The sequence below is a fragment of the Rhea pennata genome, chromosome 12 (genome assembly GCF_028389875.1).
Source record: "Rhea pennata isolate bPtePen1 chromosome 12, bPtePen1.pri, whole genome shotgun sequence".
In the NCBI taxonomy this organism is placed as follows: domain Eukaryota; kingdom Metazoa; phylum Chordata; class Aves; order Rheiformes; family Rheidae; genus Rhea; species Rhea pennata.
Genome location: NC_084674.1, coordinates 11,101,238 through 11,116,718, shown reverse-complemented (window position 1 = coordinate 11,116,718; position 15,481 = coordinate 11,101,238). Strand labels below are relative to the sequence as shown.

Sequence of the window (15,481 nt, the reverse complement as noted above, 5' to 3'; positions counted from 1 at the left end):
ATATTTTTATCATGGACCTGAGAGAGAAAAGTCAACAAATAAATCTTACTTTACTGACTGATCTAAAGTCTACAGTATGTCCTATTAAAATGATTGAAGTATTCCTCTTTCAGAAGAGGTTTAGTCAAAGTATAGTAAAAATCTTACAAAAGAGAAAGGTAAAGTCTGTGATTCAATACTTCAAAGACGGTCAATGCAAAGTGTTTCACTTGGTTTCCAGGGCAGAGTGCTGCTTTAAGGCATCAGCTTTATTTTCAGGAGGGAAGTTAGAAAGTCATCATTCTTTCGTTGTCCAAATTGAGTCCCTCCTTTAAGCTAAAGTGACTTTTATGCATTTGAGCAGACTGCCCGGGAGCTATTTCTAAGCAGAAGAATTTTATCAGGAAAAGTTGGGAGCATGCTTTTAGCAAAACCTCATGTTTTACTTCTAATGTAGATAGATGATTGCCATTATTACTGAAGTAAAGAATACTTTGACTAAATTCACTCTGGAAGAGTATCAGACTCTTCCCCTTAAGAGTAGCACGCTTAGGAAAGAGCAGGCACAGCTCTTACGGGAAGGCAATCAACCATCATTGTGTAGTTTTGCAAATTCCCCAGCTTTCACTTGCAGAGAGGTTCAACCTGTTAAAAACAGTGTACTTTTTCTACTTAGGTGAGAGATGTTTTAGCTATACCTTTGTGCTTATAATATTCCCTCTATTATTCTGTAAAGCACTTCTTCCTTGGATGTCTATCCTTAAATGTTGAGATTTTGTACTGTGAAGGCATGGTGACATGAAAATCCATTATACTGGGTCTGTGAACTTGAACATGATGAAGATTCAGCAAACTGTCAATAGTTACCTGAAAAATGTTTCTTCCTACATGTGTTTTTAAATCCGCAGCATTAGTTGGGCAGGAAGATAAAGAGAAATTTCTGGATGGCAATAGATAGCCACAACTAAAGTCTTTGACTTCTTAGGTGGAACTTACCATCTTCTGTAGAAGGAAAAGCTTGTGTTTTTCCTCTGAATGTGTGACAACCCATGATTTAAGGAGAACAGTTCTCTGCTAGCAGCAACTGACAGGTCTGGTTATGCCTCCAAGCTACAAGACTAAAATACTTGGTCTGATAGATTTAGGAAAGGAGTACGCGTTGTTTGTTTGTTTTCAATAATTATTATCAAGGTTGTTGACAGTTGATGAAATGGTACAGAATAAACAATATATTCACCTGACCAAAATTTCCAGGTGCTGTTACTAGATGAATTTTTTCATTTTATGTAGGAAAATGCTTTTTGTGAAACAATGGTCTAGGCCTTTGGTCTAAGTTCTCGTATTGTACTCTGACTTTTGTTACAGCTGCAGCTGGGAAGGGTGACACGGGTTCAGAAGCACCGGAAGATCCTGAGGGCAGCAAGAGACTTGGCACTAGATACCCTTATAATTGAGTATCGAGGGAAGGTTATGTTACGACAGCAATTCGAGGTCAATGGGCATTTCTTCAAAAAGTAAGAGTACTATGAAGTGACTAGTATGAGAGCATCATAGCACAGAGAGACTAGTGTCTCTGTGGGATAAAACACTTGATAAAGCAAATTGAACACGTGACATCAGGTTGATGCTCTGTTTATGAATGAAAACCTTCTTAAAGTTGATATGGTAAAACTGTGATCATGGAAGTGCGGAAGCCTCCAGAGCAATAGTACTGATGAAGGCACTGTTTCCAGTAAAGTGGGGAATACCTGTTAAAAATGCCGTGGGAATTGAATACTTTTGGACTAAGATGTTTGTTTCTTCTCCAGGCCATACCCATTTGTGCTGTTCTACTCAAAGTTCAATGGCGTTGAAATGTGTGTTGATGCCCGCACCTTTGGTAATGATGCCAGGTTCATCAGACGCTCCTGCACTCCAAATGCAGAGGTAAATTCCCACTTTATTGTCACCGTAATCAGGGAGAGGTGTTTTACGTTTGTTTAGTGTCTTGTCTTTTTATGATATTGAACTTAAAATGCTGCAGATGGGGTAAATTCTCTGCATAAATTCTCTGCATAAATTCTCTGCATAAATTCTCTGCATAAATTCTCTGCATTTCTTACTCGTTTGGTGGTTTATACTTAGAAGATGAGATCAGAAAAAGTTTCAGAACATGAATTTTTCTTGAGAAGGGAAACTTTTCTTTTATAACTCTCTTCTGGCTACAGAATAGTAGTTAGGTTAGGCTGGTGGCACAAAACATAAGTGGAAAAGCACAGGATAAGAGCTACTGGTGAGAGACCAGTGAAGCAGACTTTTTTCTATGGACAATTTAAGATGATTATTCATGTGATAGATGAGAGCTATTTTGCAGAAGGAGGCTTCCCCCTTGAAAATAAGTAGTGCAACTGGTGGAGATGTTAGTTTCTCTCTACTTTGTTTAACAAGGTTCGTCATGTGATTGCTGATGGGATGATCCACCTGTGTATCTATGCTGTTGCCACCATTGCCAAGGACACAGAGGTTACCATCGCCTTTGACTATGAGTACAACATCTGGTGAGTCCTTCACCTCGCCCAGGAGCTCTCCACTGCCCTCCTGGACTGGACATCTTCCTCCAGCCCTTTCCTCGCATTCTACATTTTGCTCCGTTTTCTACTGAATTGCATTTTCCGGCTATTCTGTCCAGTTCTGCTGGCATATTCTACAATAGAGGCCATAAGGTAGCCTGCTGTCCTTGCTTTGGCACGTGGTGAGATGTTTAGTAGGAGATGCATTGAATGTCTCTGTATAAGGGTTGAGAAATGAAGAGTGACACAAATTATGTTTGTGTTTTGGAGCAGCAACTATAAAGTGGACTGTGCGTGTCACAAGGGGAACCGGAATTGCCCTGTGCAGAAACGTAGCCCAAATGCTGCGGAACACCTACCTCCACCTGTTTTAGGCACGCTGATTGGGGCAGAAACACGACGTCGAAAAGCTCGTCGAAAGGAACTAGAAATGGAGCAGCAGGGCATTGCATCAGATGAGAATGGCAGTCAACAAATAGAGGAAGTTCCAGAGGGACCTGCAGCAGTCAGTGACAGTGAGGTAAAATCCTTAACACTTTGCCGAGTATTTTCATCATTCAGTGCTGTGGAGTCTGGTTTATACAACAGTGGTTTCTCCAGGGCAAAAACCGGAAGCAGGCGTTCTTTAAAACTTTGACATGGAGATTGATATCAAAGCACTACATAAGCAGCTTCAGATTTTTTTTTTTTTTTTTTTTTTTTTTTTTGCTTACTAAATCTGGGCTTCTCTTTTAGGTGGCAGATAAAGAGGAGAAACAGGAAGAGGAGAAAGAAGAGCCTATAGATGAACAGGGAGCCTTGGTCCACAACCGACGGGCAAGTACCTCTCTGGGTATCATCCCCCTTAGGACTTGCTTCATGCCGTGACCAAGCAGGTCCAGCTGGTTATTTAAGTCGTTCCAGCTCTTAATGGTCTGCTTTAATTTGTTGTAAGTCTGTTCCCTCATCATGGGATATTTGGTAGGGTATAGTAATTTGGAAGATCCAGGACAGATCTGTTGCCCAGGTGAAAGGATTAACCTTTTCTTTCATGGCTATTCTGCAACCTAAAACATACCATTAGCAAGATAGTCAGCACCAGATTTGGAGAAAAGTAGTTACACCTTTTTTCTGTTCCTGCGATGCCCCTCTTTTTTGCCAGCTCAGGGATTTATGGAGCTATATGATGAATCAAAACTTGAAATTGATCCTGGTTAAAACTGATCTATTTTGCTGGCTGGGTTAGGTTTGTTAACCTTTAAGTTCTCTGTATGAGTTCACTAAATAGTTACGCAGACAGGTTGGCATGAGGTTGGCAAAAGTTGGTTAGAAGGGTGGGCCACCAACAGCAAGGTTGGCACAAGTCTGCTGAAAGCATTCATGGAGCTATGTTCTTTACTAGGAAATCCCTTTGTGCTCCCAAATCATTGTCATTTTAATCAGTATTGATAAAAATGTTTCTTAGTGCTCTTGGATCTTTTATCACATAATCCCTTCTCTACCTTCTTCTGTACTGAGTAGAATTAGTTATTTTTTTATTCCTCCAGTATTTTAGGTGTTCTTTAAACTGTGATTAAATAGTTCTTTTCTGTATTTTCCAAGAGGAGCTATAATCTCTTGTGCCTTCTATAGCATCTGAGATTACTCACTGGATTAGGATATTTTATGCATGTGAATGCAGGTGTTCTGAGCTCTGCTAAATGCATTGAGGTTTTTAAAGGCGGGGGGGAGCAGTGAATAAGAAGTGCTCCTTTCTTCTACCAGGCAACAAATATACCAGAGCTCAGAATTCCCTGTTGTCTTTGTTCACCAAATACCTTAACCACCCCTCTTCCTCTGATCAAAGAGACTGGTCTTGCATGTGCAAATTTTTTGAGCCGTGCTTTTAATAATGTTAAGATGGTGTAGCAAATTACATAGTTGATGGCCATCCATAGGGAATGTACAGCAGCCCTTTTCTAATCTCATCAGAGAAATCCTTGGAGTATCACATGATTTTTTTTTTTTTTAAGGGACAAAATAAAAGAGTCAGTTTCTGCTGGAATTTGAATAAAAGCAGCCTTCCATCAGATTAGCCTTAAGATTGGAGGGAAGACTTCATTTTTAATGCAGGGAAGCTGATCTCTTTCTGGGACAGTATAATTCCAGAAATCTTTTCTCACAGTAGGGTGTTAGTTTTCCTTGAACCTGTAAGCCTTGTTCCTGTATGTGTTTTACCAGTTAATCTCCTTTAATGAGATTGCTTTCTATACTTGGCACCACATGAATACCTATATTTATAGTTTTCCTCTTGTCTCAAATTTATTTTTGTGTGTATTGGCTATTTTTTGAACAGAAAACTGTAAAAGGCCGTTGTGATTGAATACTGCTCTATGGTTCAAGATATTTTCTCTTCCACGGCACTTCTGAGTAGGCACCTGCCCCCACCTCTTAAAATTCACTTTGATTCAGCCTGTTTTGTCAGTCACTGCTGCATTATTGTGTAGGGCCTTTTATATACATAATGACCAATTATCTTGATACTACCAGATGATAAGATTTCCTGTCCTTTCTATTTGCATAATAAATACCTTCTTTTTGCCTCCGTGCTCTCTCACGTTGTTCTGTTTTTCTTATCCACTATGTAAGCTGCTTGGACAAGAGCTTTTATTTTTGAGCTGTGTGATCATCTGACATCAGGGAAGGAATGAATCTGGATCATTTTAGTCAGTTTGCGTGGTGTGTTATATTTAATGCAAATTACTGATTCACTTAATTCTGTTGCCTTTGGCTTATGTTTACCTCTAATGCTTGGTCATTAGTGAATGGCTCAATTTGTTCCCAGATTGTCTCTTCACTCTATTCTGTCTTATGTGTTTTAATTCTTCAAAAATACGCATTTCCTTATGGCTGCTTTATGAATATAACTCAGTAATAACTAGGTACTCTTATTTAAGAACGAAGTCTACTTCTTCCAGTTATTCTGTGAACATGTAATTATACTACCAGCATTCTGAGAAATTTTCCCTCTTGAAAAATACAAAAATGGAGGGGAAAAGGGGGGGCCTGCTTCTCTCTGTCCCATTTCTGGCTCTTGTGCTGTTGCTCTTTGGAAGTTGTGTCCTAAGTGTGTGGTCAGATTTCTCCCTCCTGTGCTGTGTCCCCTATCTGTTCTTGTATCCTCCTCTTTATTTGTATAATTTGCAGTACTGACTTAAATTTACTCTTGTATTTTATAGTCCCGAGAAGATAGGAAGGTAGAAGCCATCATGCACATGTTTGAAAACTTGGAAAAGAGAAAGAGGAGACGAGAGCAACCGTCAGACAGGAACAGCACTGATGCTGAGCTCAGCATCAGTGCTGAGGCTCCTGAGCTGGAGGAGATAAAAACAGAGACTCCTGAAACTGAAGACGGAAGTTCAACGCTTAGTGCTGCTGTTCCGAACGTTTCTAACAATAACACCAGTACTGGGGTGAACACACGACGGTCGTCACAAGCAGTGGTAAGATGAAGAAGTGATTGTTCTGTAGCTTACTCCAAGCATGTGTGCAACATATCTGATCATAGGATTGTTCAGATTGGGAAAGACCTTAGGCAATCTCTAGTCCATCCTACTCCAGGCAGGGCAGGCTCTGAGGTCAGACCTAACTGGCCAGGGCTTTATATAGTATTGTCCCAAATATTTCCAAGGATGGAGATTGCACAACCTCTCTGGGAAACCTTTTCCAGTGCATGACTATTCTCTTGATAAAGTTGTCCCTTATATCCAGTCTGAATGTCTTGTTTCAATTTATTGAAATTCCACCATGCACTGCTGTGAAGAGCTGGGCTGCATCTTCTCTGGATGATCTTTTGGATGCTGTAAGGCTGCTATTAGGTCATGCCCAACTCCCTCAGCCAGTGGGCCCCCTGTGTAGTAGCTTGAGAGACTGGGTCATCTCTTGCGTACTGATGTGATTTTAAGTTGGCTGTATGCTTACAGTGATTGAGGAAATCACTTGCTGGGTTTTTTTTTTTACCAACAGGTATCTGGGCTCTACTGTATATAGGGAACACTTGCATCCAGAGTAGATTTTAGCAATGATGCATGTCAGCTCAGATCAGGAGTGGGAGTAGTTACCTTCATACTGCTGCTCTCCTGAGACCAAGATTGTTCTGAATGTTATGGTTGACCGTTTAACATCACAGCAGACTGGAAAAAATGTGCCCGTTTTTTAGAAGGGTCCTAACCCATCTTATAAGGCAATACAAATAAGGTCCAACCAGCTTATATAGGTCAGATAACATCAAGAAATAAATCGCAGTCCTTGTTCTTGAATATAGAGAAAAAGAAGAATCTTAAAGCTGCTGAGACTAATGACAGTTTATGTTGTAGGACACTGTCCCAGAAAAAACAGTTACTAAGCCTGTTCCAGCAAAACCCTCCAGGCCCCGACCAAAAAGTCGCTTCTCTCGATACCGGACCAGTTCAGCACAAAGACTGAGAAGGCAGAAGCAAGCCAGTTCCCAGCAAGCTGAACTTGCACAGGCTGTCCCAGAAGAAGGAAACACTGCCAGCTTGGTAACCACGGCAGATGTCAGTAATGTAGAAGGTCCAGGAGAAGGCAAACAGCTGACTGGATCTGACCCAACTGTTATTCTGGCTGCGGGATCTCAGTCTAATCGAGCCACAGTAAAGTACCCCAAAACTAAAAAGGTAACTATCAAGTGCTTAAGCTGGGGAGAGGAAAAGAGGTTTTATGTGGCCTTTGGGGAAAAATTGGCTCTGGGAAAAAAGATCTTTGTTATACTTGCAATGATATGACTTTTTATTTATTGCATTACTTGCCTTATTGTGACTAAGAGCCCTTGCCGTGGGCCAGAATGAAGCTGTTCAGCGCTGTACAGAGACTGAAAGAAGCTAACTCATCTATACCACAAGTCTATGTAGGGCTGAAAGATAGGTACCAGCAGGGTGGTACAGGTGCAATAAGTAGAGTCTCACTGTTGGGCTCAGCAAAGGTAGACTGGAGGGAAGTAAATGATGCATCTTTGTGTAGTGGGGAGAAAACTGCTTCCAGTGTGAGGGGCTCTGCAATAAAAGGGCTGGAGAGGCTTGGCAATAAAAGGAACTGGATGGTGGAGGCTGGACCCTGTGTAAGGGAGGCAGAAACAACAGTCTTGGCCCTGGATGTTGAAGGCAGTGGGAAGCTTGGAAGATGTCCAAGAAAGGCCTTGATGAGGAGAACAAGTTTTTCTATTGTTCATGCAGGAGAGCAAGGTACATGTTAGAAAGATGAGAAAAGCTGATATGCCTATACACCGTGAGGTAGGAAAAGCTCTTGGCAGCAGTGTGCCAGTGGTTGTTAAAGCTGTATCAGGTAGGGTAGCAGTCATTTAAAGACCAGATGCTGGTACTATGGGCAAGAGCATTAGCTTTAGAGTCCGAAAGAAAGGCAGTGTCTTGGAAGAGATTAAAGGGCCTTGGAAAGAGGTCTGAAGGAAAAGTAACTTTCAGATTATGGGTGTGAGTGGCAGTGCCGTGATTTCTGATGATGTTTGCAGTAAGGAAGAAAGCCAGGCACAGCTGAAGGAAAAATTAGGAGGGCTCCTGCAGGCACGCTGAAGTTGAGATAGTACCCACTCATCTGTGAGATGCTGGGCAATTTTAGAAAAAAAGTACATGAAAAAGCTTTACACAACAGAGGATGAATACCATCTCAAGAAGTCTTCTACTTATTTCTAGTGTCTTAAGAGCAAGGAGAAAAAGACTGTCAACCAAGGAAGCTGAAATTAAAGGTGTAGTAAAAATTGCTTAAAACAACAACAAAACTAGAAATAATTTAATGTTGCATCTTGTAAAGGACACTAAAACAAAGGGTCTCTTGGATTTATTAACAAGAGATTAAGGAGTGGAGCCCTTGTGTAGTAAGGATTAGGTGGAATTTAAGATTAGAGTGTCACAAAAAGATGTTGGGTGTGGGAATCAGTGGGACCCTCTTCTTGGGATGGGGGTGTGGTGTTTGTTTAGAAGAAACTAGAAAAGGTCAGTTTTCAGCTTAGTAGAGCAGAAGACTGAGAGGGAACATGACTGCAAACCCCAGTGTACCAACTAGGAGAAACTTGCAAGGGATAGGAGAGAAACAGCAGAAGACAGTGGATGCTTGGCACATCCTGAGCTTAAATAAGTTAGCCATTAATACATCTAGGCTTGCAATTAGAAACAGATTTAGAACAAGGTGATCAAGTTCAGAGAGAGCCTTCTAATAAGATTAATGGAAGCATAAAACCGAGCTACTTGTATAAACTAGATGCTGTGTGCAAATGGATGAGAATTGGGATTGATGCAAGAAGTCCTGGCTGCATTCCTCCTCCTTGTTGAGGAGCAGAGAGGTCGTAGCATGCAAGTTGACCTCAGCATTGTTTCCCCGTATGCCACTGTGCTGATTGCCTTTCTTCTTTGCAATTGCTAGTTACACTGATATTTTTGTTTTCTTCAGTATCTTGTTACTGAATGGCTGAATGATAAGGCGGAAAAGCAGGAGTGTCCCATGGAATGCCCTCTGCGCATTACTACAGACCCGACAGTTTTGGCAACAACCCTAAATATGTTGCCAGGTCTCATCCACTCCCCTCTAATTTGTACCACGCCTAAACACTACATTCGTTTTGGTTCACCTTTCAACCCTGAGAGACGTCGAAGGTCATTTCTATTGGATGGAATTTACAGCTCATGTAAGAAGGTAGGTATGTTCATGTTTACCTTCACAGGTTTTGAGCTTACATTGTCACTGACATCCTCATAAAGCTGCAGTATCATATTTGAACCTATTTCTATGTATTCCTATGGAGATGGCACTGTCTGATATGTTGATGCAGTCAACAGTGTGTTGTCAACCCTCTCCTCTTACAGTCAGAAAATGGTTGGTAACATGAGAGTAGGACCATGTTGCAAAACACCTCAAGTACACAGTGCCTTGGTCATGGTTCATTGTCTTTGGAGAGCCTTTATTATTTAGCAAAGCTCTGAGTTTGTTCACAAGAGCAAGCCCAGAGCTCCAGCCTTTTCCTACCTTTGCCAATTTTTCTAATCCTATGCTAATTCTCACTGCTGCTTCTGTGGATGGCTTTCATCTGGTTGGTTGTTTTTTCTGAAGTCCAGTGTCCAAAACTGGATGTTGTCTTATAGCTGGGGCATTTTCAGTGGTGAATAAAGGAGAATGTTGCCCTGTGTCCTAGCTTGTACCCTTTTTTGTACATGATTGGATTTTTTTTTTCCAAAGAGTTGATTTAGACTCATGTTCGGTTCATGACTTACTATGTTTGTAAGAACAATTCATTAGTTTTCTAGCCTATATTTTCACAAGTAATTGTTTCTGACTTAGCGTGGTACTGGTACTTTTCTCAAGTCCTTGCAGAGCTACATCCTGTTTCTTCCTATCAATTTCCCAGTTTACTAAGAATTTTGAAAACTGTCTTCCAACACGTTCTAGTTCCTCTCAGCTTGATGTCATCTAAAAACTTATGCATGCTGCCTGTTGTTATCATCTAAGTAATTAATAAAATATTGAAAGGTTCTGTGACCAGAACAGATGTTGCAGAAGGTCATTTGGTTTATCTCTACTTTTTGAGAGTAAATCACCAACAACTGCTCTAATAAGCGTTTTCATCCACTTCGTGGGAGTTGCCTGACTTTCTAATGAAAATGCTTGCTAGCCTTTGGTGTTTTTGTCACTACTACAGCAGTTTGGATGCTGACTGGAGATGTCCTGCAGGGAAAAGACTGACTTTCACATGTTCAGGATGTTTTAGAAAACTGTCATAGGGAAGAGTTCATTTTCCACTAGCTGAGGTCTAGAAATAGTCAAGAGCTTGACAGCTCTACTGTTCTAAGACCTGATCTTTGTCTTGTCTGCTTCTGACTACTCAGTCACAAAATTTCATTTGTTAAGGCTTTTGTAATAGATTACATCTCATATTTTCTTGGGTTGCCAGCATGCTTCTTGCTAAACTACTAAGGACTATGCCAATAAAACCTCAGCTGATGTTCTCAGCTTGTATCCAAAGCATGCCAATATATGAAACCTTGCAAGGAAACCGAACTGTGTAGCCTGTTCATATTAATTACGTGTTGTACAGTGACTGGGCTGTCAGAGGTATTTGAGGTAGCAGCGCTCCAGACTGGTTGATGCTCCTTGTTTTTTCTAGTGGCTGCAGTGGAATTCTATTGAGACCTATTTGAACAGAGAAAAGGTGTCAGCTCTGTAGTAGTGAAGTCCATCAAAGCAGTACGTGACCTGCCCTTCATCCTTGTGCTAAAGTTTTCAACTGTGACAGTTTCACTTTGAGGATTGTGGGCACTGAGCTTCTGATGTGCTTTCAGGTTAGCTTTGAGGAATTTTAAGATGTATATGTGTATCTATAATAGGGTACATGTTGATGCTATGTAGAACAACTATGGCTTACTGAAAGGGGAAGTAGTGATTTTAAAGTTCTGTAGGAGGATAAAAGGCTGGTAAAGTCAATCCCTTGGGTAAACTACACAAATGCAAATTACTGTATTTTTTCCTGCAGTTTTGCTGTTGGTTTACTGAATCACCTGTATGCTTTTCATTAGATTACATTATTTTTTTTATAGTAAAGCAAGCAGAGTTTTCCCATCTGCCTGCCTTCAGTGGTCTGTTTGTATTGAGGTATAGAGCTGGTACACACAATGTAGCAGCTGGTTTGCTGAGACTTCCATTCTTGGTTACTTGGATGAGACAGGAAACATTCTTCTTGGTCCATTTTCTTTCCAGCTGTGGTTTTCATTGTTTATAGCTGAAGAAATGGTTTCTCCTTATTTTCTTCTCTTTATTTTCTTCTCTTATTTAGCCTTTCAAAAACTGCTGCTCATGTTCTAACAGATTTTTTTTGTTCTTTTTCTCAGTCTGGCAGAAAACATTTTTAGAAGAATTGTTCTGCGGCTGAACTGAGCCGTATCTCTGCTGGAGCTGTTAGAGCAGAATCTGTGTGCAGCTCTAATACGCCTTAGTAGGGCAGGGGACCAATATGTTCATGGTTCTGAGCAGGAACCAGGGCTTCCTGCAGAAATCAGGTTTTTAAGACAGATGATCACCTCCCCCCCCCCCTTCACCCCAGTGAGACTTGCTGTTAACAGTTCTTAGCTGCCAGACCTCTGGATTTTATCTGTTATTAAGGATAAATATTAATAAATATATTTATTATGTTATTGCTAAAGACTTACAATCCCTAGAATACATTTCATCAAGAATGTATGTTCAGACCCATTGTAGTCATTGTTAGATTCAGCATTAACAGCTGTGTTCTAGCAGGTTTCCTGTCTGAGTGCATGTGAAGGAGATAATGTCAGTCCTGAGCTGTCTGTCCTGCTGTATTAAAGTGTGGGAGTTGGAGTGCATCCTGCACAATTACATATAAAGTACTGGAGGGGTTGCACGTTTATGTAGTCTCGTTCTGTTTCAGCGCTGGATCAAACAAGCCCTGGAAGAGGGGATGACTCAGACCTCACCAGCTCCACAAGAGAACAGAACCCAGTGTCTATACCAAAGTAATGAGAACAGCAGTTCTTCCAGCATCTGCAAAGATGACGCAGGTAAGTACTTGGCACCATCAGGGCAGCTCAGGTGCTTATGAATGAAATTGCAGGAAGCTACTGATTAGCAGATAGTTGCACTGGATGACATCTGAATGTTTGAAGCATGTACTGCTGCATGGTAGCATGTCTCTGTGACAGATGAGAATGCTACTTTGCTGTTCATTCAGATTTCTACAGTCCTGTTCTAGCACTGAGTATGTATAAGCTTTCCCAGTATTTTCCTATGAAAATGCAGTTTTTCTTGTATCACTAACCTTAGTGCTGTATGTTTGTCCAACAGGGAAAAAGGAGTGCAGTGTCTTCTCTTTTTCAGCAGGGTGCTGTTAGGCAACTGAGTATCTGCTGTGTGTAGAAAGCTCTAGGAAAATCTTGCAGGCATGTATGTAATAAGCAAATGATTAAATAATAAAAGCCTCAAAGACGGAGGTGCTAAAATCTGAGTAAAGCAGCAGAAATCTTAAATAGTTTATCTGAATGTATTTTTACAGAGAAAGAGGGTGGAGATCTGCCTAAGTCAGAGATCAGTTTTCCAAGGATGACAGACAGGAAGCTATGCAATATACAGATAATAGAGTGCCAGAACCCAGAAATCCACATTCCTGAGCAAGACATGAAGAAGCAAACAAGTGAACTGCAGAATTTACTGAGCACTTTTTATAAATCGATCACTTTTTTAAACTGAACGTTAAAAATATAGTATTTTGAAAGACATCTGAAGTGTATCTGGAAAGACGTGAACACTCCCCTGTCCACTTGCAGAAGTCATAAGGCCAAAACTAAACAGCACTAATTTTTCTGAGACTGCTTAATGCTGATGACAGACTGACTCCTGGCATCTGAAGCCTACATTGGTTGGCAGCTTTGCGAAGGCAGATTTGGCAGAAGTAAGCATTATTCCGTTTATGGAGCTGTTGGAGTTCTGGGAGGACTTTGCTGCTGAAAACATGGGGGAGTTTGAGGACTGCAACAGATCTGGTTGAAACGGGATTTGGCATTGCAGGCAAATGGCTTTTGGCCAAGCTCTGAAGTGGGAAGAGAGAAGAGAGGCTTAGTAGCAGCTGGCTGGGAACTAGAAGGCAAACAGCTGGAGGCTTTCTAGTGTGGGAGGGTTTAGGAAAAGAACAGGAGGGAGAAAGGGGCTATTACATCTGCTGCCCTAGTAGGGCTGAGAATTAATTTTGCTAGGCTTTGTTTGACCCTTTTTCTGGGGGAAGTGAAGAGAACAAGGGTCAAACAAGCCTTCTAAAAGACACTAGATAGGTTTTTGAAGAGTGGAGGTTAGTGTGAGATCAGGAATAAGAAAATAAAAACAGAAGATGAACCTAAACTCGTGGCAAAGGTCCTGAGATAACTGAAGCAGTGCCATACTTAGCTCTGTTGGACAATGCTCGGTGCAAATAAAAGGCAAGCTGGAAATTAAGCACTGGCATGGGGTTGACTACTAGACTAGAGTTGTATTTGTTCCGTTAGACCGGTTTACCATCAGTGATGTCAAGTAAGGAGGTCCTGGTTATTAAAGGAGAAGAGACTCAGAATTTCTCTCTTTAGAGTAGGGACATTTTAGGGTAGGGACATTTTAGGGTTGCTACGTAAGAGATCTGCTGGAGCTGAGAGACATCCAAAGCCAATATGGGGAAAAATGCATACTGTATCAAGGACTATTGGAATCAGTGTGTCAGTAGCTGTAATGACAGGAGTAAGGTTTAAACAGATCACTGAAGGAAGGCTATCAAAAAAAAGATGATTGATTACACCCTGGAGTTTGAGTGCCTCAGATAATAATAGGACAGAAGATGGTGAGGAGACATCCTGGTTAAGGCACAATGAGGGGAAGAGACTGCAGGCTGGACTGATATTAAAATGAGTAGACTCTGCTTCTGCACACTGCTACACAACCTCTGTGGACACTGTATACTAGTTATCTGAAAGCATTCTTGTGACTTTTATTCTACTGTGAGCTTAAGTCAGCAAACTTATTGTATCAATATATGTGGAGTATTTTTCAGAAAAAAATTAACAGGTTTTTAATTACAAATCGCAATGGTGGAGCAAGTACAGGCACCACATGTAGGATGAGTAGGTCTGAGAGAAGGGATTCATCCTTTGTGGGAATTAACTTCTTTGGACTGCGCTGATACAGCCTATAGAGAGCTACTGAGTTCAGTTAATGAAAACTGAACTATCTGTGGTTCGATTATAGCAGTAGTGGAGTGACATTTCCTTCTGACCTCTCATCTCTGTTTTTATCCCTTTCTGACTCCCTTTCCCTAGCTTCCCCTGTTCTATCCCATACTTACTTTCTGCTAGTTGAAATATTTCTCTTCCTTGTTTCACAGTGTATTGTTTTATTGTCAGTATCTAGACCTGTCTTGATAACTGGTATAGAGGTACTTCACAGGTGTTTCTTTTTCAGGAGTCTGTCGTACTTGTATTGGAGATCTGTGGGCTCCATTTGAGTTGGGAGCAGTAGAAGGAGATTGCCTGTGATTTGCGATTAATAATGGTACAACCTTATCCTCAGTTCAGTTTGTTTTTCAGACTTACTGAGTCCTCTGAAGAAATGGAAGTCTCGCTACTTGATGGAGCAGAGCGTTAAGAAGTTACTGAGGCCTCTGTCTCCTGTCACCCCTCCGCCTCCCATCCCTTCAGTTCCTGACTCAGTGAGCCCACAGCTGGCTACACCCTGCTCATCTCTGCCAGGAGAGGAAGAGAGTCGCAATGGTTGTGGCGTGATGTTCTCACCAATTCCTTCTCTAGCTGCTAGTCGCTGCAATACTCCACTACAGTTTGAGGTAACTCTGACAGGAGACTTGGAATGCCAAAAAGGGGAAAGACTGCTCCTTTTTCCTTAAACAGCTTGCAGTAACCCCAAGTATGACAGAAGTCTTTGATCAGCTTCCAGTGCATTCTTTGTTTTTCCTTTCTATTGACCATATAGCAGGAAAATACCTTATGCCTTTCATTTCAGGATCCTTTGCAAAATCTGCAGAAATGTTGAGCAGACTGTGCAGATGACTTCCTATGCTCTGAACTCTATGGGAAGGTTATCCATGCATCTAGGAGCTTCCACTTGGTGTATCTGCTCTGTGCTTGTAGATAGCGACCATGCCATTTCCAATTTTATTTTAGGTTCTGATACTACATGTTTTCATTAAAAAAAAAAAAAAAAAAAAAAACTCTTCAGACCTGCTGGTGCCACACTCTGCCATTTAGAACTATTAAACGTTTCATGCAATGACTGCCTGTATATTGGAGACTTTTTGGCAGCAATCTCATCTGTTTTGCAGCAGTGCACACAGTCCTTTGTTTGTGGTACTTTAGCTTAGTGTGCTTTTGATTATTTCTGTGAGAACCCCTTGAAAGCTGTCTGAGAGGGAGGTCATTGAGGTTAGTGAA

General features: G+C 41.1%; 1 protein-coding gene across 7 annotated transcripts in view; it reads left to right on the top strand.

The window, feature by feature from the left end:
* The window catches only part of SETD5 (SET domain containing 5), a 72,951-nt gene that overhangs the window by 40,382 nt on the left and 17,088 nt on the right, over window positions 1–15,481 (top strand). For all 7 annotated transcript variants that reach the window (XR_009959662.1, XM_062585328.1, XM_062585321.1 and 4 more), the window contains 10 exons: window positions 1,345–1,493; window positions 1,788–1,905; window positions 2,407–2,516; window positions 2,802–3,048; window positions 3,264–3,344; window positions 5,726–5,989; window positions 6,863–7,183; window positions 8,967–9,209; window positions 11,953–12,082; window positions 14,624–14,877. Coding sequence is in view for 6 of the 7 variants with exons in the window: in XM_062585328.1 (XP_062441312.1) it covers window positions 1,345–1,493; window positions 1,788–1,905; window positions 2,407–2,516; window positions 2,802–3,048; window positions 3,264–3,344; window positions 5,726–5,989; window positions 6,863–7,183; window positions 8,967–9,209; window positions 11,953–12,082; window positions 14,624–14,877 (1,917 nt within the window). In the remaining variant the exon portion in view is untranslated. The remainder of the gene's footprint in view (window positions 1–1,344; window positions 1,494–1,787; window positions 1,906–2,406; window positions 2,517–2,801; window positions 3,049–3,263; window positions 3,345–5,725; window positions 5,990–6,862; window positions 7,184–8,966; window positions 9,210–11,952; window positions 12,083–14,623; window positions 14,878–15,481) is intronic.